The 23,585-nt window shown below is 42.9% G+C and overlaps 1 protein-coding gene across 1 annotated transcript; it reads left to right on the top strand.

Moving 5' to 3' along the window:
- Positions 1 to 149: 149 nt before the first annotated feature.
- Positions 150 to 23,283, top strand: slc25a19 (solute carrier family 25 member 19). Its single transcript, XM_069929304.1, has 6 exons — positions 150 to 298; positions 13,704 to 13,859; positions 14,874 to 15,044; positions 19,770 to 19,941; positions 21,220 to 21,350; positions 22,655 to 23,283. The coding sequence occupies exons 1-6, from the start codon at positions 161 to 163 to the stop codon at positions 22,856 to 22,858; spliced, it is 972 nt and encodes a 323-aa protein (XP_069785405.1). The 5' UTR covers positions 150 to 160; the 3' UTR covers positions 22,859 to 23,283.
- The last annotated feature ends 302 nt before the right edge of the window (positions 23,284 to 23,585 follow it).

Below are 23,585 nucleotides of genomic sequence, written 5' to 3'. Positions count from 1 at the left end.
TTCCTCCGATTGGCCTACGGTCTCGCCGCTGCATTTTGATTGGATACTTTCCTGTCAATGATCCAGCGATCGAAGTGCTAAAATCCTGCTGGTCTGCGATTGGCCACGATGCGATGCCAATCACGATGTCGCCACTTCCGGTGCAGCCGTGTCCGGGAGCATGGTGGGCTATGACCCAGAGCCCCGTGTACAAGGCCGTGGCCTTTCCTCGGGCGAGGCGGCGCTCGCTGGGTCAGCGGCCGGACTTCTCACCCGGGTCATCATCAACCCGTTGGATGTGCTCAAGATCCGCTTCCAGGTAAAGGGGAAGGGTGGCTGCACCCAGGGGTGCCGTCGGCCACGAGGAGGGAGCGAGCGGCCCATGTGGGGAGGCCAGGACCTGCCCCCTTACCCTTCCCTCTGTCAGGACCCGCCCCCTCCTTCTCCCACGCCCTCCAGGACCCGCCCACCTCCACCCAGGACCCTCCATCTCGAGGATCCGCCCCATTCCCTCTCCCTCCCACGGCAGGACCCGCCCCCGGCAGGATCTGGCCAGCCAGAGCCCCCCACCCCCCGGCAGGACCTGACTGGCCGGGGGCGTTTGAAAGTTGATTTGCATGGGGATGGGTTGTGAGTCTGAATTCTGCATTCAAAGACAGAACCAAAAGCTTGTGTGCATTGGGAATAATGTTCTGAATTGTGGCTATTTTAATATTAGTTGGAAAGGTGAACACGGTTACAGTATGGATCTGAATTATGACATTATGTGAATTTATGACATTATGGCCAAGAGGGAGACTTAGTTGCAGGAGGGTCAGGGCTCAATGTTCTGGTGTTCACTTGTTTCAGATGTGATAGAGGGCGAGAAGTGTCAGCAGTGCTGAGACAGGACAAACTAAAAAGCACAGGGTGAGGGTATAAAGGTGGAACTGAGAAATGTGAAAGCGATGACCACGTTAACGGGATTGTATTATACATCTCCAAATAGTTGGCAGGAATTAGAGGTGCAACTTTGGAGCGATAGCAGATATTTGCAAGAATCAAAGCTCTGATTATAACTTTGCACACATTGACTGGGACTTCCATACTGTAAAAGGGCTAGATGGGTTAGAATCAGTCAAATGTGTCCAGGAAATTTTCCTTGATCAATACATACAGGTCTCCACAGGTGTGTAACCTTTTATCTGGAATTCCGATCAGCGGCAACCTCCAAACATCAGCACTTTTCTCAGTATATAACATTACACATAAGTAACATTAATTTCCCGTAATAAATTCTCCGTTTTCAGAGGGAGCCCCACCCCCCGGTCCCCATTGTTCCCACCCCTGTGGGTGCCCTCTCCAACCTTTAGTGGAAAGGTGACTCTCAGCCCCCAGCACCCGGTGGGAGAGAAGCGGATGGCTCAATGCGGGAGCAATGGCCGTCTTCCTTGCCAGTAATCCCCCACGCAGCTGAAACTGCTCTGGTGCTGGCAGGCAGACAGACAGCCGGAGGGGGTGGGGCAGATAGCGGGGGCTACGTGTGAGGCATTTGCTTAAAGGGACTGAAATCAAAGTGATTCCGAAATATGGAAGATTCTGAAAAAACAGTAGGCGTCTAGTCCTGATGATCCCGAATAAAAGGTTAGGCACCTGCACTGGATTTTCTATTGCAGGATGAGATAAGACAAGTGATGGAGGTGTGTGTAGGGGTTTCAACTGGTTATAACAGTTGATTTGGACATCGATCATAGATGGTTTGGACTGGACTCTGTGGCTGCGGAGGCTCTGAGAGTGTTGGAGATGAATCCACGGACACTCTTTGACTGGGTGGGGGAGGAACTCTTTTGCTTCTCTTTCTCTGATGGTAAGGGGCGCTGGGTTGAGATTTTATATAAAGGCCAATGTTGATGGTATCAGAAAGGATTGGGACAGGTTGTTCCCTGGTGTGCTTGGTAAGTGGGAGGCCTTCAAAGATGAAATTTTGGAGAGGAAAGGGGTTGTTCATTCCTATAAAACATAGGAGCAGAAATTGGCCCCACCATTTAATCATGAGCTGATTCATTTTCCCACTCAGCCCCACTGCCCGGCCTCCTCCCCATAACCTTTAATGCCTTGGCTAATCAAGAACCTATCAATCTCAGTCTTAAATGATCTGGTCTCCACAACCATCTATGGCCCACCATCCTCTTGCTTAAGAAATTACCCTGCATCTCTCTTACAGTGGATCCTGAACTTGTGTCCTAGACTCTCCCACCGCGGGAAACAACCTTTCTACATCTGAAATGGTTCAGTGAGATCCCTCTCATTCTCCTAAATTCCAATAAGTACAGGCCAAGAGCTGTAAAATACTCCTTCATATAAGAACCCGTTCATCCCGGAAGCATCCTGGTGAACCTCCTTTGAACCCTTTCTAAAGTCAGCACATCTTTTAAATAATGAGCCCAAAACTGCTCACAATACTCCAAATGAGGTCTCGCCAGGGCTTTATAAAGTCTCAACATCACAACATCCCTGCTCTCATATTCTATTCCTCTTGAAATAAACACCAACATTGCATTCGCTTTCTTCACCCTCAACTCAACCTGCAAGTTTACCTTCAGGCCGTCCTGCATGAGGACTCCCAGGTCCCTCTGCATCTGGGTATTTTCAATTTTCTCCCCATTTAGAAAATATTCCGCCCTTTCATCTTTCTCTATCAAAGTGCACTTTCCAACATTGTATTTCTCTTTTAAATATTTTTGTTGAGTTTAACATACAAAATTTTAAGGAAAACACATCTCATATTCACTGACATTGCATTTCATTTTGCCATTTCTCCTGTCCAGGTCCTTCTGCAGTCTCCGTTTCCTTAACTACTTTGGCCAGTTCCTCTCTCATGCTACTGTAACACCTTTTGTTCCACTTAAATACTGTCACATAGAACATTACAGCACAGAAGCAGGCCTCTCGGCCCTTCTAATCTGTACCGAACCAGTTTTTTGCCTAGTCCCACTGATCTGTACCCAGTCCATACCCCTCCAATCCACGTACCTGTCCAAATTCTTATTAAATGTTAAAATTGAGCCTGCATTCATCTCCTCAGCTGGCAGCTCATTCCACACTTCCACCACTCTCTAAGTGAAGAAGTTCCCCCTAAACTTTTTCCCTTTCTCTTTTTTTAAAAAAAACTTTATTTATTCATTCAAAGTACAGATAATAAGTAACATATATAACAATAAACCATAAACATGAACGTTATATTTTATATATATATAAAAGAAAGAAAAGAAAGAGAGAAGAAAAAAGAACCCCCCCCCCCCTTCAGCCAACTCTCTTAAGGAGAGCCATAAAGAAAAGAAAAAAAAATTAAGCATACATATTAAGATCTAATCAATGTAAATCAAAATGTAAATATTCTGAATATAACAACCACTTATTTTCCCATTTCACCCTTGACCCATTTCCTCTGGTTTGTATCTCACCGACCCTCAGTGGAAAAAGCCTACCTACATTTACTCTGTCTATCCCCCTCATAATTTTAAATACCTCTCAAATCTCCCCTCATTTTTCTACACTCCAAGGAATAAAGTCCTAACCTGTTTAACTTTTCCCTGTAACTCAGTTCCTGAAGTCCAGGCAGCATCTTAGTAAATCTTCTCTGCCCTCTTTCTATCTTATTGATATTTTTCTTGTTCTTAAGTGACCAAAACTGCACACAATACTCCAAATTTGGCCTCGCCAATGTCTTATATAATTTACCATCACATCCCAACTCCTGTGTACTCAATAAATTTGATTTATGAAGGTCAATGTGCCAAAAGCTCTCTTTACAACTTTGTCCACTTGTGAAACCACTTTCAGGTAATTTTGTATCTGTTTTCCCAGATCCCTCTGTTCTACCGCACTCCTCAGTGACTGACCATTAACCGTGTGCGTCCTTTCTTGGTTCGTCTCCCAAAATGCAACACCGCATCCTTGTCTGCATTAAATTCCATCGGCCATTTTTCCAGCTGGTCCAGATTCCTTATGCAAGCTGAAAACCTTCCTCGCCATCCACAGCACCTCCAATCTTAGCATCATCTGCAAACCTGCTGATCTAATTTACCACATTATCATCCAGATCATTGATATAGATGTCAAACAAAAATGGTCCCAGCACCGATCTCTGAGGCACACCACTATCACAGGCCTCCAATCGGAAAAGCAATCATTCACCGCTACTCTCTGGTTTCTCCTCATCTGACTTTATTTGCTCCTTGTTAAACTTCTAATTAAACTCAATCATATTGTGACCACTGCCCCCTAAGGTTCCTTTATTCTAAGCAATTTTGCCCTATCTGCTTGTCATTTCATGCAAATTCCCCACTAGTTACCTCTACTTGTGCACTAACCATCATCTTCCTCTGCTTCTTCACTTTGGTTCCCACCCATCCACCCTACCCCTGTGAAACTAGTTTAAATCACTAACAATATTAGCAAACTTACCACTCCAGTTCACTTGTGTCCCACTTGTGCCGGTCTCCCCTTCCCAGAAAAGATTCCAACAATCCAAGGTATTAAGAACTCTCCTGCCTATTTGACTGCACTATCTTCCTGTTCTGACCTTCCCTAGCTTGTGGCACCGGGAGGTCCTGCTCTTCGGCCTCCTTCCTAACTCCCTAAACTTACTTTGCAGGACCTGTAGCCCTCTCCTGCCTACATCATTGGTACCAATATGTACCAACGATTGTGGCCACTGGAATCGCAGTGGACACAACAAAATAACTACACAAGGCATTTCTAGAGTGAATCAAATGGATTTAACCTTCATCTCCCACGCAACCTTCTAAAAACAAGAATCTCGCGCTTGATATGTGCTGATGTCATGACACACTGACACCACACAGCTGGTTCAATGCCTCCTGGGGGTTGAAGTGCCGCTATAGTGTTGCTACACCCACCCCCCCCCCCACCACCCCGCGATCCGGCAGAAAGGTTTGTCTGCCTTTTAGGTTGTTGACCTCTGTGACGGACTGTTGGCTGCTGCAGTGGGGAAGACTTGTCCACATGAGGTGGTTTAAGCCTGTCAATAGTGAAAGACTGTGGCTTCCCTCCAATGTCCAAAATACAGGTCAACCTAGTTTGTCTGAGTATCCTATAAAGACCTTTGTAGGGAGTCTGTAAATGTTGACCAAGTGTTCCCCTTCAGACAAAGACATGTTTGCAGTTTTTGAGGTCTTCAGGCACAAAATAAGAGTGTTCTCCATGTGACGATGGTGGTATAGAGGTCAATTTTCGTACAGTCTTCCTTAGCCTGCTCAACAGTTCCTTCGGATCATTGCTGGAGTTGGAATGGTAGGGGATGTACTCCCTTGGAACCACCAGTGGTCCGTAGATGAAGCTTGGAGGTCCTCCTTTGGAGTTGTTCTAATGCCCAGTAATATCCAGGGCAGTTAATCAGCCCAGTTCGGACTCTCTAACTGAGCCATCAAGGCCGACTTGAGATGTCGATGAAATCTTTCCACCATTCCATTTGCCTGGGGATGATTTGTATGATGAACTGTATCAAGCAAGAGAGACAAGGCCATCCACAACAAGGAAGTAAATTGTGGTCGTCTTTCTGAAGTAACATGTGGCAGTAAACCAAAACGAGACCCCCAGGAACTGAGCAATGCCCCAGCACAATTATCTGCAGTAGCATCTACCATAGGCATGGCCAAGGGCCACCGCGTAAACCTATTTCTGTAAAGAGATAACTGTATCCTCTTGATACAGGAAAGGGACCAACGCTGAACTTCTGCTGTCTGGCAAGCAATGCAGGACTTTGCCATTTGTGTAACATCTTTTTTAAGACAGTGCTGAACCCATATGATCAGTTGACCTAATTGATGGATGTGAGAGACCACGCACAGAGTCGAATACTCGACATTTCCATGATGCCGGAACTACTGTGCCGCTGATGTATCACAGAGGAGTCGTTTGCCATTATCTCCAAACTGGACATCTTTCAATTGCAGGTTCGTGATTGCAGTCTAATAAGCATTCGTCTCGTGGTCATGTTCTTGGGCTGTGGCCAAAGCTGTGTAGTCAATACCTTGATCTACAGACAAAACTTTGAGTGGAGCAGAGCGGGAAAGTACATCAGCTACTACATTCTTTTTGTGGTGAATTCTGAAATGAATGGTAATTGGCTTTGTTGACGTGCTGACCAGGGCTCTGCGACCTTGGAAAATACAAATGTTAGGGCTTGTGGTTGGTGTACATAGTAAAATCTCTGCCCTCCAAAAAAATTTCAGAAGTGTCAAATAAACAAGTAAATGACCAAAAGCTCCTTATCAAAAGCTCTGGAATTTCTTCTCTGCTTCATGGAGATGGCGGCTGAAGAATGCTGATGGTTTCCATTGCCCGTTGACACATTAATGAAGTGGACCTCCTACGGCCATAGTGGAAGCATCTGTAGAAAGGGCGGTGGCTGCATTTAAAACTGGGTAGCTGAGAAGTTTTCTTGCCAACTGCCGCAGCCCTTACTGACGGTTGGATGGGCATTTCCTGCAAACGGGCAAGGTGCAAAGCACTTGCAGGCATTTACTCCCCAACTCTTGTGGTCATAACACCAAGATGAGGTGTCCACAGGCTGCTTGTTTGTCTTGGGGCGTTGCCTGCTTGTAGGGAGTGATGTGCTAAAAGCGCTAGAGTGCGACACAGGGTCAAGATCGGAGGGGTGGGTTGTGCAGACTTGTTTTTCTTTGTTGTGTTTTTTAGTCTGCCTCCACCACTACAGGCCTTGGTCTTCAAATGAACACTTGGATAACAAGAGCCTAATATCATCTGGCATTAGCTCTAAAAAGAGCTGCTCGAATAACATATTGGGCCTTTCGCCAGCTGCCAGGAACAGCATTTCGTCCATTAGTTCTGAAGGGGCGTGATTTCCCAACCCATCGAGATATCGTAGTTTGGCTGCCATTTCCCTATTGGACATACCATACACATGTAATAAAAGTGCTTTAAAAATGTCATACTTGCTGGTACGTGGTGGATCCCGTAGGAAGTCGCCGACCCTCTGTCTTGGGTAAACTTATACCTCTCATTTTGTTCGTTTTAGATTGGTCACAGTGTTTGAGCTACCGAAAGAAAATAGACACACACACACACTGAGAGCGGTTCAGTTTATACAAGTCTTTATTACTAGCTGAATTCACACTACAATATGCAAGCCCTTCCCAATTATACTTATCAATGCCTGGACTGGTCCCAACTGCCAAAGCGAGGCGACGACTGCACACTTGTAGTAGGTTGTCTGGGCGCCGGTAGCAGCTTCTCCACCTCCCCGGACCGGGACGTTGGTTGGAATCTTGAAGTTCTTCTTGCTGAGAGATGTTGCCACCTCTTGGAGAGTCTCAACTTCAGCAGTAGGACCATGGCTTATATTACCCAAAAGTTGTTTACTTCAGATCTTATCTCTTTGAACAAATGATTTAATTATCTTCAAGGTCTCCTGACAGTCTGCGACCAACAAAAGACAACTGCATCTCTGGGCCTCATGGTGGAAGTTAGGTAATGTCTACTGATTCATATACATCCTGGGCCTCATGGTGTAAATTTAGATTATGTCTTCTGATGCAACTGCATCTCTTCTTGCATAGCTGGTCTAAATCCTCCATTACACCCTCTTAGCGACAGCCTGGTCCATGGCACTGACGAGATGGTAATAACGAGTGGTGTCCAACTCGACTTTGCGAAGGCGAAATTATGTTTCAGCCTGTTGGAACCGCAGTTCAGGCTCAGCTGTCCAGAAAGGTGGCAGCTTCACAGCGACGGCTGCAGAGCCCACGTTTGTTCAAAACTAAGTTTTTTGATTCATTGGGGTCACCAATAGTGGCCACTGGGATCGCAGGGACCACGACAAAAATAACCACTCAAATTAATACGTCAGAATGATAGTATCAAAGGTATGAGAGTCTTGAATGAAGATTATAAAATAAATTTATTTGCGGATGACGTTTTGCTGTATTTGGTGGATCCTGATGTTTCTCTGCCAGCACTTCAAGATTCCTTAGAGATTTATGGTCAATTATCTGGTTATAAGGTTAATTGGACTAAAAATGAAATTTTATCAATTAGTAAAGATGATTATTCAATGTTTAGAAATATTACGAATTTGAAGTGGATGAAACAAATTAAATATTTGGGAATTAATGTTAATACTGACTACCAAAATTTATATTCACTTAATTATCTTCCTTTAATGAAGAAGATTAAGGCAGATTTAGTTAAATGGAAAGATTTACCTTTGGGTTTATTAGGAAGAATTAATACTATAAAAATGAATATTTTTCCTCGTATACAATATTTATTTCAATCAATTCCTTGTTGTTTACAAAAAAGATTTTTTAAGGATTTATATAAAGTAATTAGGGATTTTTTTGTGGAAAGGAAAATTTCCTAGGGTGGCGTTGAAAAAATTGATGTGGGATTTTCAATTTGGAGGGTTACGGCTACCTAACTTTCAATTTTATTATGAAGCAGCTCAATTTAGATTTCTTAGTGCATTAATGGACACACAAGATACACCTAGTTGGGCACAGATAGAATTGGCAGTTATTTCTGAAAAATTTTCGAATGAATTTTTATTTCGATGGAATAAAAATTTGTTACAAACTTATGATGTACCAATATTGAAACATTTAATGAATTTATGGAAAAGTAAATTACATAAAATGGGATTGAAAAATAAGTGGTCGGGAAGATTACCATTATATAATAATCAACTTGTTCCTTTCACGGTATCTAATACTATTTTGAAACCATGGGAGGAGAAAGGAATACATAATTTATCTGACTGTTTTTTAGAAGGTCATTTTTGTTCTTTTGTAGAATTGCAAAAGAGATTTGATATAAGTGGTTCTTCTTTATTTGTGTATTATCAGTTAAGATCTTTTGTAAAACAGGTATGCGGTCGTTTAATGAATTTACTGTCTGAAACTGATTTTGAGAAATTTTGTTGGAAAATGAAATAAAATAGATTGGGATAAAGATAAAATGAAATGGGAAAAAGATTTAAGTTTAACAATAACTGAAGATTGGTCTGAAATCTGCCGTAATAGTGTTCAAAAATTGATTAATGCTAGATTGGCGATGATTAATTATAGTTTTATACATCAATTATATTTAACACCCGAAAAATTTAAAAAATTTGGTTTTAGTAAGTCAGATCTTTGTTTTCATTGTGATCAGGTTTCTGGTACTTTTTTACATGCTGTTTGGTTGTATGATCGGTTACAACAATTTTGGAAAGGTATTCAATCTGTATTTAATAATCTATATAATCTTCATATTGTATTAGTCCCTGATATATTTTTATTAGGGAATATGCAACCGTTGATTGATTTAGAATTAGATAATTATCAGATCTCTTTTATTTACTTAGCGCTGGCAGTGGCCAAGAAATGTATAGCGATTACTTTGAAGAATAGAAATGTATTGTCTTTAGATAGGTGGTATTCAGAGATGAAGTTTTGTTTGGTTATGGAAAGAATATTTTTTTTCTATACAAGATAAGATGTCTTTTTATGTTAAAGTGGACCCCATTTATTGATTATATACAATTTAAATAAGTTTGAATTAATCTTTTTTTCTTTAAAAAAAACTTTTTATTATATATTTTTTCTATATATATGTTTTCTTTTTTTTCTTTCTTTTTTCTTTTTTTTAGTTTTTTTTATTATTAGTTGGTTTTTTTTCATTTAAGTTCTTTTTGTTTTTGTTTTTTCATATATATTCTTATATAATAAAATTTTTTTGGATTAATAATTAATACTTAATTAATATTTTTTTGTTTTTTTTATATATCGATATTTTTTTAAAAGATATATTTTTAAAAAAAATTATACTAATAGTATTAATTCTTCACTCTTTATCGTGGGGGTGGGGAGGGGGGGGTTTAGGGGTTAAAAATAGTTTTTTTTTTAGTCTTAGTTGTTAGGGGGAGATGCCAAGATTGGTATTGTATTAACTATGTTACTTTGTACTTGTATTACTTTATTTTGTATTTTTTCTTTACGTGAATTACTTACTTTCTTCATACGTTAAAATTAATAAATAAAGTTTCGAAAAAAAAAAAATAACCACACAAGGCATTTCTAGAGTGAATCAAACGGATTTACTCATCACCCGCGTGACCTTTTAAAAGCCAGAATGATGTGCTCGACATCGTGCACTGATGTCACATGGCTAGTTCGATGCCTCCTGGGAGTTGTAGTGCCACCATAGTGCCGCTAAATGATGATGACCTCTGGCTGATCACTCTTCCACTAAGAATATTCTGCACCTTCTCGGAGACATCCTGGACCCAAACACCCAGGAAGAAACACACTGTCCTGGCATCTTTTTTGTGACTGTGGAATCTCCTATATGTTCCACATGACTATGGAGTCCCCTCATCGCTCTACCTGACTTTCCCCTTCTGAGGCTCCGGGCTGACCATGGTGCTGTTGGTCTGGTTGCTGACTTGCCCAGGAGGGTCCTTCCCTCTCAGCAGTATCCAAAGGGACATACTTGTTGCTCAAGGTGAATGGCCGCACTCTGGACTGCCGGCCGGTTCCATTTCCCTCTTCTGTCTATCTGCCAGCTACCTTCTTCCTGCCATCTAAGTGTGATTGCATTCCTGAAACTCCCGCCTATTTCCCCCTCAGCCTCCTGAATGATCTGGAGTTCATCCAACTCCATTTCCTTAAAACTGTTTGTGAGGAGCTGCAGCTGGATGGACTTCTGGCAGATGAAGTCATCATGGATACTGTTGGCTTCCCTGACTGTCATTCTGTAAGAGTACCATGTCCCTGCCCTGGCTGCCATTAAATAGGAAAAAGTTAGAAAAACCTGTCCTTGCCTTCCCTCAACTCCTGCACCACTACCTCTGCTTGCTGAAGCCCCTCGAACCAACACCTCCAATCCTCACTCACACACTGACTACTCCACAATAGTCACTCTGCTTGAGCTTTTCTTTCTTTTATTGAAGCTAATTAGCCAATGGAGGGATTTAAACAAACACCCACCTTTCTTGGTGCTTTTTAAACGCTTCTCCTCTTGTTTACAGTCCCGCTCTCACTGTCCCCGTCAAGAATTCTTGTCAAAATGAAAGGCAGGACTAACAGAGGATGGGGTCCCTGGTTGAGAGAAGTGGTGCAGAGCAGGTACTTGAGGGGTATAAGAAATGTAAGAAAACACTTGAGATGGAGATCCCTAAAAGAAAGCAAGGCAGACAAGGGGAAGGAAAATCCAAAGGGCTCCTTCAGATGTATTGACCAATAGAATAACAAGGGACAAAATTAATCCTCTTGAAGATCAGAGTGGTTTTGTATAGGGCCAAAAGAGATGCGGGAGATCTTAAATGTTTTCTTTGCATCTGCATGAACTCAGGATATGGGCACTGAGTCTAATAAAGTGAAACAAACCAGCTGTGAGGTCATAGATACTATACAGACAAGAAAGGAGGAGGTGCTTGTTGTCCTGTGCAGGTAAATCCCCAAGATCTGACAAGATATTCCCTTGGACCTTGAGGGGGGTCTCATACAGAAATTGAAAGGGCCCTAACAGAAGAATTTAAAACATCCTTAGCCACAGTTGAGGTGCCGGAGGGTTGGAGGATAGCTAATGTTGGCCCGTTGTTTTAAAAAGGCTCTAACATTAATCTTGGAAATTATAGGCCGGTACTTGTGTAGGCAGGATAATAAACCTGGCTTTGTACATGGTAGGTCATGTCTAACCAATCTTGTAGCTTTTTGAGGAGGTTTACTGGAAAGTTGATGAAGGAATGTTGTCTACATGGACTTTAGTAAAGCCTTTGACAAGGTCTCACATGGGAAATTGGTCAAGAAAGTTCTGTTGTTCATTATTAAGGATGAAATAGTCAAATTGGTTTAGACATTAGCTTCTAGTAGAGGATTGTCTTCCTGACTGGAGGCCTGTGACAAATAGTGTGCCTCAGAGATCGGTCCTGGGTTGATTGTTGGTTGTCATCTGTATCAAGCATATTGGATTGTAATTTGCAGATAACACTAAGATTGGGGGTGTAGTGGACAGTGTAGAAGGCTTTCAAAGCTTGCAGTGGATTTGGATCAGCTGTAAGAATGGGCTGCAAAATGGCAGATGAAATTTAATGTGGACAAGCTTGAGGTGTTGCACTTAGAAGAACTTAGGCAGCATGGTTAACCCAGGTTTGAATCCAGTGCTGTCTGTGAGGAGTTTCTACGTTCTTCCCTCGTTTCCCCAGGTACTCTAGTTTCCTCCTACCCACCAAAATGTAGGGGTTGTAGATTAACTTGGATGTAAATGGGTGGCCCGGGCTTAAATAGTCAAAATCGGTTTTTACTGTGCTGTAAATAAAACCAGGACATACACGGTAACTGGTGGAGCACTGATGAGTGGAGCAGAACAGAGGGATCTAGGAATACAGATATGTAATTCCCTGACAGTGGTGTCGCAGGTAGACCGGGTTGTAGAGAGAGCTTGTGACGTATTGGCTTTCATAATTCAAAATAGTGACTACAGTAATTGGGATGTTATGTTGAAGTTGTACAAGTCATTGATGAGGCAAAAATTGGAGTATTCTGGGTAGATTTGGTCACCTAACTACAGGAAAGCTATCAATAAACTTGAAAGAGCACGGAGGAATTTTACTGGGACGTTGCTGGGATTTGAAGAACTGAGTTGTAGGGAAAGGTTAAATAGGTTAGAACTTTATTTCTTGGAGCGTTGGAGAATGAGGGAAGATTTGGTAGAGGTTTACAAAATGGGTATGGCTGGAGTAAATGCGAGCAGGCTTTTTCCAGAGGTTGGGTGAGACGGGAACAAGAGGGGATAGATTTAGAGTGAAAGGTGAGATGTTTAAGAGGAACTTCTTCACACAGATAGTGGTGAGAGTGTGGAACGAGCTGTAGGAGGAGGTGCTGATTGTCGATTTGATTTTGAATTTCCAGAGATTGGATGGATTCATGGATGAAAGGACGGCTAGGATCCGGGTGCAGGTCGCTAGGACCAGGCAGAATAATAGTTTAGCATGGACTAGTTGGGCCAAGGAGCCTGTATTTGTGCTGCAAGTGTGCTCTATGGTTTGAACAGGGAAGTGGGTAAATACTGAGCAGAGGTTAAGCTTTATAAAAAAAAAGTACCAAAATGCTGGAGGAACTCAGCTGGTCTTTTCAGCATCTGTTTCTGGCCTGAGCTCTTCAAGAAAAAATCAGAAAGGGTAGAAGTGGGGTATATCAGAAAGTCCCCAAATTCAAACATTGGGTTGGGGGAAAATCCAGACCAACAAAAGATGTTGATTGGATGTGACAGGGACCAGGAAGAAGTTATCATGTCTACGAAAGGAGACGGTGAAGAAGGGGGTGGGGTTTTGGATAGCAATGCTAAGTTCAGGGCTACTACTGTAGATGGTGAGTAAATGCAGGTAACTGTATAAGGAAATGGGTGAATACCAGGAAAGCCTACGTTGCCCTGGGTTCAACTTTATTATCTGACTGTATGTATACAACCAGACAAAACAGCGTTTCTCTGGGCCACAGTGTACACAGGCATACATAATATGCAGCTTATAATCACATCTATACATAGAAATATAATATAAAATATATGTTTAAATGCAAAAGAAATGTTTATATGTATAAAATATTATTTTGCTCTAGATTCCAGCATCTGCAGTCTGTTGTGTCCCTACCCTCCTGTATTTTATGGTGGCTAATCGCAGGGTTCCCCTCGCGCTCACTGCTGTAGTTTTGTTTTCCCAGCTCCAGATTGAGCCCTTGTCGTTGCTGGAGCCAAGGGCCAAGTATCATGGCATAGTGCAGGCCACCAGCACGATATTCAGAGAGGAGGGCCTGCTGGCATTCTGGAAGGGCCATGTTCCAGCCCAGCTCCTGTCCATCTCTTATGGAGCTGTACAGGTATGACGCGTTTCTACTTCGTTTTCAGTTCTTTACAGGAGCATCCTAATGAGTAGGAAAATATCTCTTCAACTCTTTGGTCTCATTAAACTGAGCACAGGTATGCCCCGCTTTACAAAACTATGAAACCTTGCGTAGGCCGAAATGGCGTAAAGTGAAGACCCATTCACTACTATTGGAGGCTATTTTCATAAAAGCAGAAACGCTTTTAAATCCTTTCGTAAAAGCAAAAACAGGTTTCTCTGTAAAAGTTAATTTTCGTAAAACAGGATAGGCCGAGTGCTGGAGAATGAACTGGCAGCTGAGGAGCAGTTGCATTACCAGTATGGTCATCCAGAGTGCAGGAGACTACATCTTGAGTTTGAAATTTGAAAAGTTCCTGAAGTCATAGTCAGAGCCGTACAGACCAGGTCCATGCAAACCAAGTTGGCTTTCTGGACTAGCTCCATTTGCCTGCACTTGAATCATATTCTTCAAAACACTTCTGATCAATACATCTGCTCAAATAACCTTTGATATGATCTATCCTGTTGAGTGAAAAACTTGTCCATTAGGTCGCTCTTAAATTTCTCACCTTGAACACCCTCCAGTTCTAGAATCACCTACCATGGGGAAAAATATGTTGTAAAGTACTGGAAGGTCAACATCCAGTGGCCTGTGCTCCAGGGGATAAAGACCCAGCCCATCCAGCCTCTCCCAATAATTTAAACCTTCCAATCCCTTAAATATCCTGATGAACATCTTCTGCATCTGTTGTAACTTGATGATCTTTTTTATTTTTATATTAAGTTAAAGATGAACTGTTCATCTTCATATTGCTGGTGGTGATATTGACAATTATATTGCTCACAAGATCAGCTACAAAAAGTGTTTTGGGGACTACAAATTGTTTTGGGCATCTTGATGTACCAAGGGGATTGATGAATGCCACTTTTAATTTTCAATTGGCTTTATCACAAGATGTTGACTGCCGCTGAATAATTTATTCCCCCCCCCCTCTTTTTTTCCCCCCAGTTTGCAAGTTTTGAATTTCTAACAAAATTTGCCCACAATACCTTGTCGTGCAACTCGAGGAATCCCTTAGTGCACTTTGTTTGTGGAGGTCTGGCAGCATGCTCTGCTACAGTGACTGTGCAACCAATCGACACACTCCGTACCCGGTTTGTGGCACAAGGAGAACCCAAGGTAAGAAAGTGAGGTTTTCGGAAGCACCTCAGTGTTTTGTAGAGGGGTTGGGTGGGGTTGAGGTGCAGATGGGATTGCACAAGCAAGTTTGGCAGGAGCGGATAAGGCAGGGTGGCTGAGACCCTGCTTAGAAGCTCTTTCAGAATATTGGAAAGCTGTGCTTGAGTAACAGCAAAACAACAGGCCTCATTGGTGGTTGCAGAGTTGTGGATGGTGGTTGAGACCAGGGTGGAGTGGTGTAGGGCTGCTCACGAGGGACATGGGACCCAAAGTGATGAGGCAGTTGACACACAAGAGTCGATTGGTGGGGAGTTTGTGTGAAGGACGGGCAGATGAGGCAAAATTGCAGTCATGAGGACGAATTGCAATGCCACAAAGATACAGTCAAAACAAGTAACACATGTGGGCCTAAAGGTTTTGTATTTAACTGCACACAGCATAAAGTGAATGACCTTGTAGAACATACAGATTGGCAGGTATGATGTGGCATCATAGACATATAACACAGTAACTGGCCATTTCGGCCTTCAAGTCCACGCCAACCAATTTATAAGCAATCAACTACTCCCCCAGTATGTTTAAAAACTGTGGGACCCAGGGAAAACCCACGCAGACCTGAGAACATACAAACTCCTTACAGACAGCGTGGGATTCGACCCAGTTCCTTTTGCTGGCACTGAAAATGTGTAGCACTAACCACTACGCCAATCGTGCCACCCTGCATTGATGTCATTAGATGGATGGATGACAATGGGAGGATGTCCATGTCCAAAGATGCACAGTGCAGGTAAGCAGAGAGGGTAGCATCAGCCTGGCTCTGTGAGAAAGTAAGATCCTTTTGATACGACTTGGCGGAAATTTTGATTAAAAAATTATAGAAGTGGATTTTCCATTGGAACCAGACTATTTATTTGAGCATCTTATGGTTATTGACACAAAACTATCAAAATATCAAATCCTATTGGTGAAGATTGCACTAGCGGTAGCCAGGAGATGTTATCGCTGGTACATGGAAGTCCCACTCCCCCCCCCCCCCACCCCCAACTTATTACTCGCTGGAATATGGACATGCAAATTTGTTCCCCCCCGGAAAAGGTAACGTAATCTTAGAAAGAAATATGACATGTTTGTTAAAATATGGCAACCTTATTTGAATCATACTGGCTTAAGGAGATAATGAACTTCACCGAAAAGGTTTAAATAATTTAGTTAGGTTAATAGCGTTGGGTTCCTGAAGATCAAGACATGGACTAATTAATGAAGGCAGGCTCAAACACCCCTTCTTTTAAATGTTAGCAGTTGGGCGGGGATGGTGGGGGGAGATTTGTGCAATCTTATGAGACTGTAATTTTAAAATTCTATTTTTATGATATACGTAATAATGTTCTATTTGAGTCTTGGAAAATTAAAATAAAATATTCCAAAAAGCAGAGCGGGCGGTGTGGCTCTTGTTGGTAAGGAACAACATTAAATCATTAGAAAGAGGTGACATAGGATCAGAAGATAGAGAGTCATGGCGGGTTGGATTTAGGAATTATGAGGGTAAAAGGACACCATTGGCTGCGAGAAACAAACCTCCAAACAGTAGCTGGATGTGAATTACATATTACAACAGCAAGTGGAAAGGCGTGTCAGAAGGGCAATGTTGTTCTAGTTATGGGGGATTTTAACATACAAGTAGATTGGGGAAAACTAAGTTTGGACTGGATCTTGTTACGAGCCCAAAGGACCCCAAAACTCAGCAGCAATAGACATTCACCACAAGTAGCTACTTAAACAAAAGTTGTTTTTAATTATCTTTAAACATGAAAACAGAATGAAACTTTAACTTATCACTATTAACTAACCCAACTTAACCCCCTTCTAATTCTAAGAGCACGTGTATGTAATGTGTGTGTAAATTTAAGAAAAGTTCTTTGGTTCACAGATCAATCTCACTTCTCATTCTTCCAAGTTCTCTGTTGCAGGCAATTCTTATACTGTGCACAGAATTTAACATGTATATAGTTCACCAGGCTTTGGTGCTCGAAAGATAAATGGTTGCTGCTCAGGAAGGTTCTTGTAGGTTTGCAGAGAGAGAGAGAGAAAGAGAGAGAGAGAGAGATGTGTTGTTCCAGGATTTCCACAACTGAGGTACCACCATTAGTCACCTCAGTCTTGCTGATTAAACTTGCCCCATCAGGGTTCTGTAGATGATAACCTCTTTCTTTCAGGCTAGCACAGAGTTCCTTTCTGTTCCACTTATTCCAAGAGAAACATTAGACAGATAACACTTCCAGCCATCTGCCACTCTGGAGCTTCTGTTTCAGTTCCAACAAGCTTCTCCTGGCTTGTTACAGTTTTCTGTGTCCCTTCTGTCTCTCTCTCTCTATCTGAGATTCAAACTGCCAGCAGCATGTCCTTCTCTCTCTCACTTGCAAAACCCGACTTTTCCAGCAAACACAAGGAGTTAATCTTCTGCTCCCATCTGTTGTTTTAGGTAAACAATAATCTCTCAATGACCTCTGAGTGAGTGAGCACTTTGCAGAGAGGTCAAAAGCCTTGCAAAAAGGTCCAAAACCGACAACCTGGCTCTGGTTGTTCTTCCAAGACAATGGTCTATTCATTTCATGACATCATTTCAATTAGCACCTACTTGTGAAATGTACAAAGCATTCTCCATAGTTTCTGTAAAGTCACTGAATATGAATTCTTCAGTATTTCAAATAAGATCTGTTTATGTAACCTACTCTAATTTTACCTAGTTATCTCCCAAAAACATTCCCAAATATTCCATCACAATCTCAAGAGAGGGAATTTGTAGAAACCCCATGAGATTTTTTTTAGGGCAGCTTGTTGATGAGCCCACGAGGGGATAAGCTGAATTGGATTGAATGTTGTTTAATGCACCAGAGGCAGTAAGAGAGCTTAGGATAAAGGAACCATTAGGGGGCAGTGATCACAGTATGATTGAGTTCAATTTGACATTTAACAAGGAGAAATTAAAGTCAGGTGTATCGGTATTTCAGTGAGTAAAGGGAATTACCCTAATGAGAAAGGGACTGGTCAAAGTAGATTGGAAGGGGGCCCTAGTAGGGAAGACGGCAGAGCAGGAAATGGGTGGAGTTTCTGTGAGAAATGGGGAAGGTGAATACATAGGAGAGAAAAGATGAAGCATAAAAGTAGGTGAGCAAATAATATCAGAGGATAGATACAAAAAGCTTCTTCAAGTACACAAAGAGTAAGAGAGATGAAAGTAGATACAGGACCATTGCAAAATGGTGCTGGAGAAATAATAAAGGAGACAAGGAGATGGCAGAGGGAATGAATGAGTTTTTTGCATCAGTTTTCATCGTGGAAGACACTAGCAGTTTACCAATGTCGAAAGGTATCGGGGAAGTGAGAGCAGTTACTATTTCAAGGGAGTGGGTTCTCAGAAAGCTAATGATCTAAGGGTGGATAGGTCTCCCAGACCAGATGGATCATACCCTTGGGTCCTGAAAGGTGGCGGTAGAGATTGTGGGGGCATTGGTATTGATCTTTCAGGAATCAGTAGGTTCCATTATGGTCCCAGAGGACTGGAAAATCGCAAATGTCACCATACTATTCACGAAGGGAGGGGGCAGCAGGAAGGAAATTCTAGACCAGTTAGCCTGACATCACTGGTTGGGAAGATGTTGAAGATGATTGTCAAGGATGAGGTAACAGAGCGGCACATGACAGGATAGGCCAAAGCCAGTGAAAGTCTTGCTTGACAAACCTATACAGTCAGGCTAGACAAGAGATGCAGTGGCTGTTGAGCATTTGGATGAGTAACCAGGACTGGAATTGTAAGGACGTGCTGCTTATAAGTGGGTACGTTCTCCCCGTGTCTCTGTGTGGTTTTTTTTCTGGGTGCACCGATTTCTTCCCATCCTTTGAAATGTACTGGGGGTAGATCAATTGAGCATAATTGGGCAGCATGGGTTCACAGGAAATGGTCTGTTACTGTGCTGTATGTCTTAACAAGATAAGAGCCCAATGCTGTAACCGAAAATAAACTAGTGTGGGAAGACCATCGGCTGATTGACAGGAAGCAGAGAGTCGGAATACGGGGATCATATTCTGGTTGGCTGCCAGTTGCGAGTGGTGTTCCACAGGGGTCAATGTTAGGGCCGCATCTTTTTATGTGGTATATTAATGATTTAGGTTACGGAATGAATGGCTTTGTGGCCAGGTTTTCAGATGAGACAGAGGTAGGTGGAGAAGCAGGTAGTGTTGAAGGAAACAAGGAGGCTGCAGCAGGACTTCGATAGATCAGGAGAACGGGCAGAGAAGTGGTAAAGTGCACGGTCATGCACTTTTGTAGAAAAAATAAGCGGGCGGAATATTCTAACTGGGGGGAGAAAATTGAAAATGCCCAGATGCAAAGAGACCCGAGGGCTTGTGCAGGATGGCCTGAAGGTCAACTCGCAGGTTGAGTCGGTGGCGAAGAAGGCAAATGCAATGCTGGCGTTCATTTCAAGAGGAATAGATAAGAGGAGCAGGGATGTGACGTTGAGGCTTTGTAGAGCACTGGTGAGACCTCCCTTGGAGCTGGTATATTTTAGGAGGGGTGAAGATGGGGGTTTCGACTCGGGTTGCAGGAGCGAAGATTCATGCCTCCACATGACAACTGGATGTGGAGATAAAGCATGGGTATTGCTGTGGAAAATTGTGTGCATGTTCTTTGTCTTTGGACTATGGAGACTCCAATTTGTGTTGCAGGTTTACAGGAATCTTTATCATGCAGTTATTACGATGTACTCAAGAGAAGGTTCCTTGTCATTTTATCGTGGTCTCACTCCTACCGTTGTAGCTGTTTTCCCTTATGCTGGACTCCAATTTGCCTTCTACAACATCCTTCACCGTATCTCCAAATGGGCTGGCGCCAGCTCAGGTGAGTGAACAGAGAGAACGACTGGGGCTCACAAACCCAATGGGATAGGCAAGTGTCTGATATTTGTTACCTACAAAGAAGGTGAAGGTAGTAGAGAGAGAATTGAAAATGGAAGTCAGGCACACCTGTCATTGCAGTGATTTCTAGAGTTGCATCAGGAAGGCTGCATGTGTAACCCAACACAGCACACACACATTTACTCCATGTAGGGATATAATGCTCTACAATGCCTTGCTCATTACTGTCCACATAAGTTGTTTTTCCCCACAGCTAACCTTTCAGGGCTTCCACCTATCTCTTCACCAAGGTTACTCAGCCCATCTCAACAATGACCTCGCACTATTGGGCCCCTAGTTTGTTTCACCCCCAAACCCCTGCCAGTTCTCCTTTTACCAAGTTATTCAAAGCTGTATTCTCTTCCCATTCTGAGACCGATGCCTATTTTCACTGAACCCCTAGGATGGTCATTTCCAGATCCTTGTTTAGAGTCCACATAACTTTATTCTGTCCCTTTTGGAAGCTGCCCAACCCCATTCCTTCACTTCACTACCTGGCTGCCCCATTCTGCACTTCCAAACCAAACTTGCTATGTTTATGTTATCTAAAGCATTTAAGAAAAAAGGTTTTTTTTTTAAATTTAGCCTTTTGGAATTTCCACAGTGTAGTTGAGTTGCTTTTTGGCTGAGGATCTTTTAATCCATCCCTGAGACGCCCCAGGCTGCTGGCTGCCTCGAGTCAAGAAGGCTCAAGGCTTCTATGCTTGGTTGAGTTGGTGAATGTTCCGATGTGAGGAATTGAAGGCAAGGAGTGTCAACCTTTCTCAATGGCTGTCTTCACCAAGCTTGGAGGGTGACATCTATGGTGCCAGTATCTTAACCAACAATACTTCAAAATAATTCCTGTTTCGGTTAGAATCCTGATGAATCACCACATGGATGGTGCTTGACCTTACGAGTTCCTCCAGCATTTTGTGTTTCTCCTGTCTCTTTTAGTTGTGGCTTTAAGGGAGAATATTGATCTGGACACACTGAGGTTATCTTCCCAGTGCTACAGACAGTGATTTTTTAAAAAAAAAAATTTTATTCATATTCCAGGGCTAATGGGGTTAGTGTCAGTCTCCTGATAGACAGATGACCCCCACATATTTCCTGTTCGGCGGTACTGGAATATCAGTCCAGATTTTTGTTCAAATCTCCAGAATGGAATGTGTACAATTGAGGCGTGGGTGGCTGATACATTAAAGAGATGACTGTCTTCAGTTTTTTTTCTTTTTGCAAGGTAACATACAAAATCTGGTGTGTGGCAGCTGTGCAGGGGTCATCAGTAAAACTTTCACGTATCCCCTCGACCTTCTTAAGAAGAGACTGCAGGTGGATGGCTTTGGGAAGGCCCGAGCCTCCTTTGGACAGGTGAGGGTTTGCTGACTGACTTTTGTGTTCTTTTCTGTTTCATGGTGAGGAAATGTTGGTGATTTCCCACCCTGATTTCTGAGCCGGGGGTGGCTTTGCTTATATCTGCACATCTTGTCTGTTCAGTTGCCCAGATATTTGTCCTTGATGTACAATCTACCACAGTAAGCCTTGTCAGTCTCACTGATTCCATCGATGTACCAGGACATTATATGTCTGCTCACATGCATCCTGTTATTTCTAGCCCAATATCGGGTGCATCGCAAAGGATAAATACTGAGATTTGGTATGAAAATGCAGTGAGGCACCATGACTTCACTGAGTCATTCTTACTCGAGTACCAATGCTGTTACCATTGCCCACAGTAGCTTAATGTGCCTGCAGAACTATCATTGGACTTGTAATCTAGAAATATCGGAGAATGCTTTTTTTTTAAACAAAGCACAACTATTCCATGTTAAAGGACCACAAAGTGGATTGTCAGTAAGAAACGTAGTTGGTGCCTTCCCAGTGAAGGAAACTTGCTACTTTATCACCTGCTTTGGTACATGTAACTGAAGTCCCAAAACAGTAAGCTGGTTTGGGGAAGGGGTGCAATGCACAGATGTGTGAGGAAAATTCGGCAGGTCACATCGTTCCTCCAGCACATCCATGGCTTGCACTTCACCCCAGGATCCGCACATTTTCTTTTGGAAGGCAGTGTGTCGGGGTGCTAGTAGGGTCTCTGTCATATAAAAATGACACCATTATTTCCAGAAATATTCTGGGGGCAGCCAGAGATGAGCATGAAATGCCAGCAGTGTCCACATCATGAGAGCTGACATTTTCAAGGAATACCTGTTCTTCTCCCCAGCAGATTTTGTACAGTCTGGTTCTATCTAGGTGAGAAGGGCCTCACTGGTTTCACTCAGTAAGGCATAGTATACATTGAAATTCCCAGGCACAGAAATGGATTGAAAATTCTCCCGACTGTCCAACTGTCTTTGGAATGTTGTAATTTTACCTGTTTTTGACACATCCAGTTCTTTGTTTAGACATACAGCATGGTTACAGGCCATTTTGGCCCACAGACAGCGCGGGATTCAAACCCTAGACCCGATCGCTGGCGCTATAAGAGTGTCGTGCTACCGTTAAGCCAACCATCCCGCCCTCTGGCAGCTTGTTCCAAATACAGACTATAGCGATTCTCTGGTTCCTCTTTCTCCCAAGTCTTAGATTATGGGCCCAGTTATGGGTCTGGGAAGGATGTGGGCTGGCGCATGCAATAGGGCAATAGTAACGGTGTTACCCCATCTGTGTTTCAGGTACAGACTTACAACGGGTTCCTGGACTGTGTGTTCCAGGTGGCTCGGGGTGAGGGGCTTTCAGGGTTCTACAAGGGCTTGTCACCCAGCATAATGAAAGCTGCCTTTTCCACTGGACTTGTGTTTTTCTGGTATGAACTCTTCTGCGATATATTGAGTGACTACAAACTGAGGACAGACTCCAGGTATCAGCAACAGAAGTGAAGGCCTCAATCACAACCAATGATATTGAGCCATCTCCTCGCCCACTGCCACTTGTGCACAGACGGAGGACAACACCACGCTCAGGATTCAAGATTGTTTCTGTGAGATCTCATCCTATTCCACCGTCTCTCGCACCACTGTCCTGGGATGGAGCAGAACTGTGGATTTGACCGAACTGCCTGCTGCTTGTGTAAAGTATCTGCCTGCTGGGGATTCTTCCAGTCGTTGCTTTAAATGAAGGGTTAGAAACGCCATTGCTTAAGTTATTTTAATATTTATTTTTCTAAGGAGATGCAGTTATTCTTGGCAGCATTTGTTATGTAAACTTACTACTTCATTCAAACATTTATTAAAAACCAAAACTGCTGGCTCCTGTTGATACTTAACTGGTGTCCAGTTTCTCCTCTGGGACAATGCAGTTTGTAGAGTTTTTCACTTGAAGAGAAAGCCAAGGATATGGAGAGCTTTAACTTTGCACTGTGCAATGTACATTGCTCATACTGCACCAAACGTAGTGGTAAAACAGTCCTGATACGAGTTCCAGATGAGCACAATGGAGCTTGGACCATTGTGCTCGCCGTGGCCCAACAGCCTAATTCTCGCATATCAGTGTGGCCCAGGGCTGGCACTGGCTGCCCTAATAATAATCGGTAGCTTTAGGGCATGGAAGAAGGCAGTTTTGAGGAGAATGCTAAATCTCTGCAGTTTCTGGCATGACGTCCTTTAC

Source organism: Narcine bancroftii, chromosome 3 (genome assembly GCF_036971445.1).
Source record: "Narcine bancroftii isolate sNarBan1 chromosome 3, sNarBan1.hap1, whole genome shotgun sequence".
Taxonomy (NCBI): Eukaryota; Metazoa; Chordata; class Chondrichthyes; order Torpediniformes; family Narcinidae; genus Narcine; species Narcine bancroftii.
Note: the sequence above shows the minus strand (reverse complement) of the source record. Positions and strands in the feature narration are given on the sequence as shown.

Excerpts from the sequence above, each read along its gene's own strand:
- slc25a19 (XM_069929304.1), top strand. The coding sequence starts at position 161 with ATGGTGGGCTATGACCCAGAGCCCCGTGTACAAGGCCGTGGCCTTTCC. Across the intron at positions 299-13,703 it reads TGCTCAAGATCCGCTTCCAG|CTCCAGATTGAGCCCTTGTC; the intron begins GTAAAGGGGAAG and ends TTGTTTTCCCAG. Across the intron at positions 13,860-14,873 it reads TCTCTTATGGAGCTGTACAG|TTTGCAAGTTTTGAATTTCT; the intron begins GTATGACGCGTT and ends TTTTCCCCCCAG.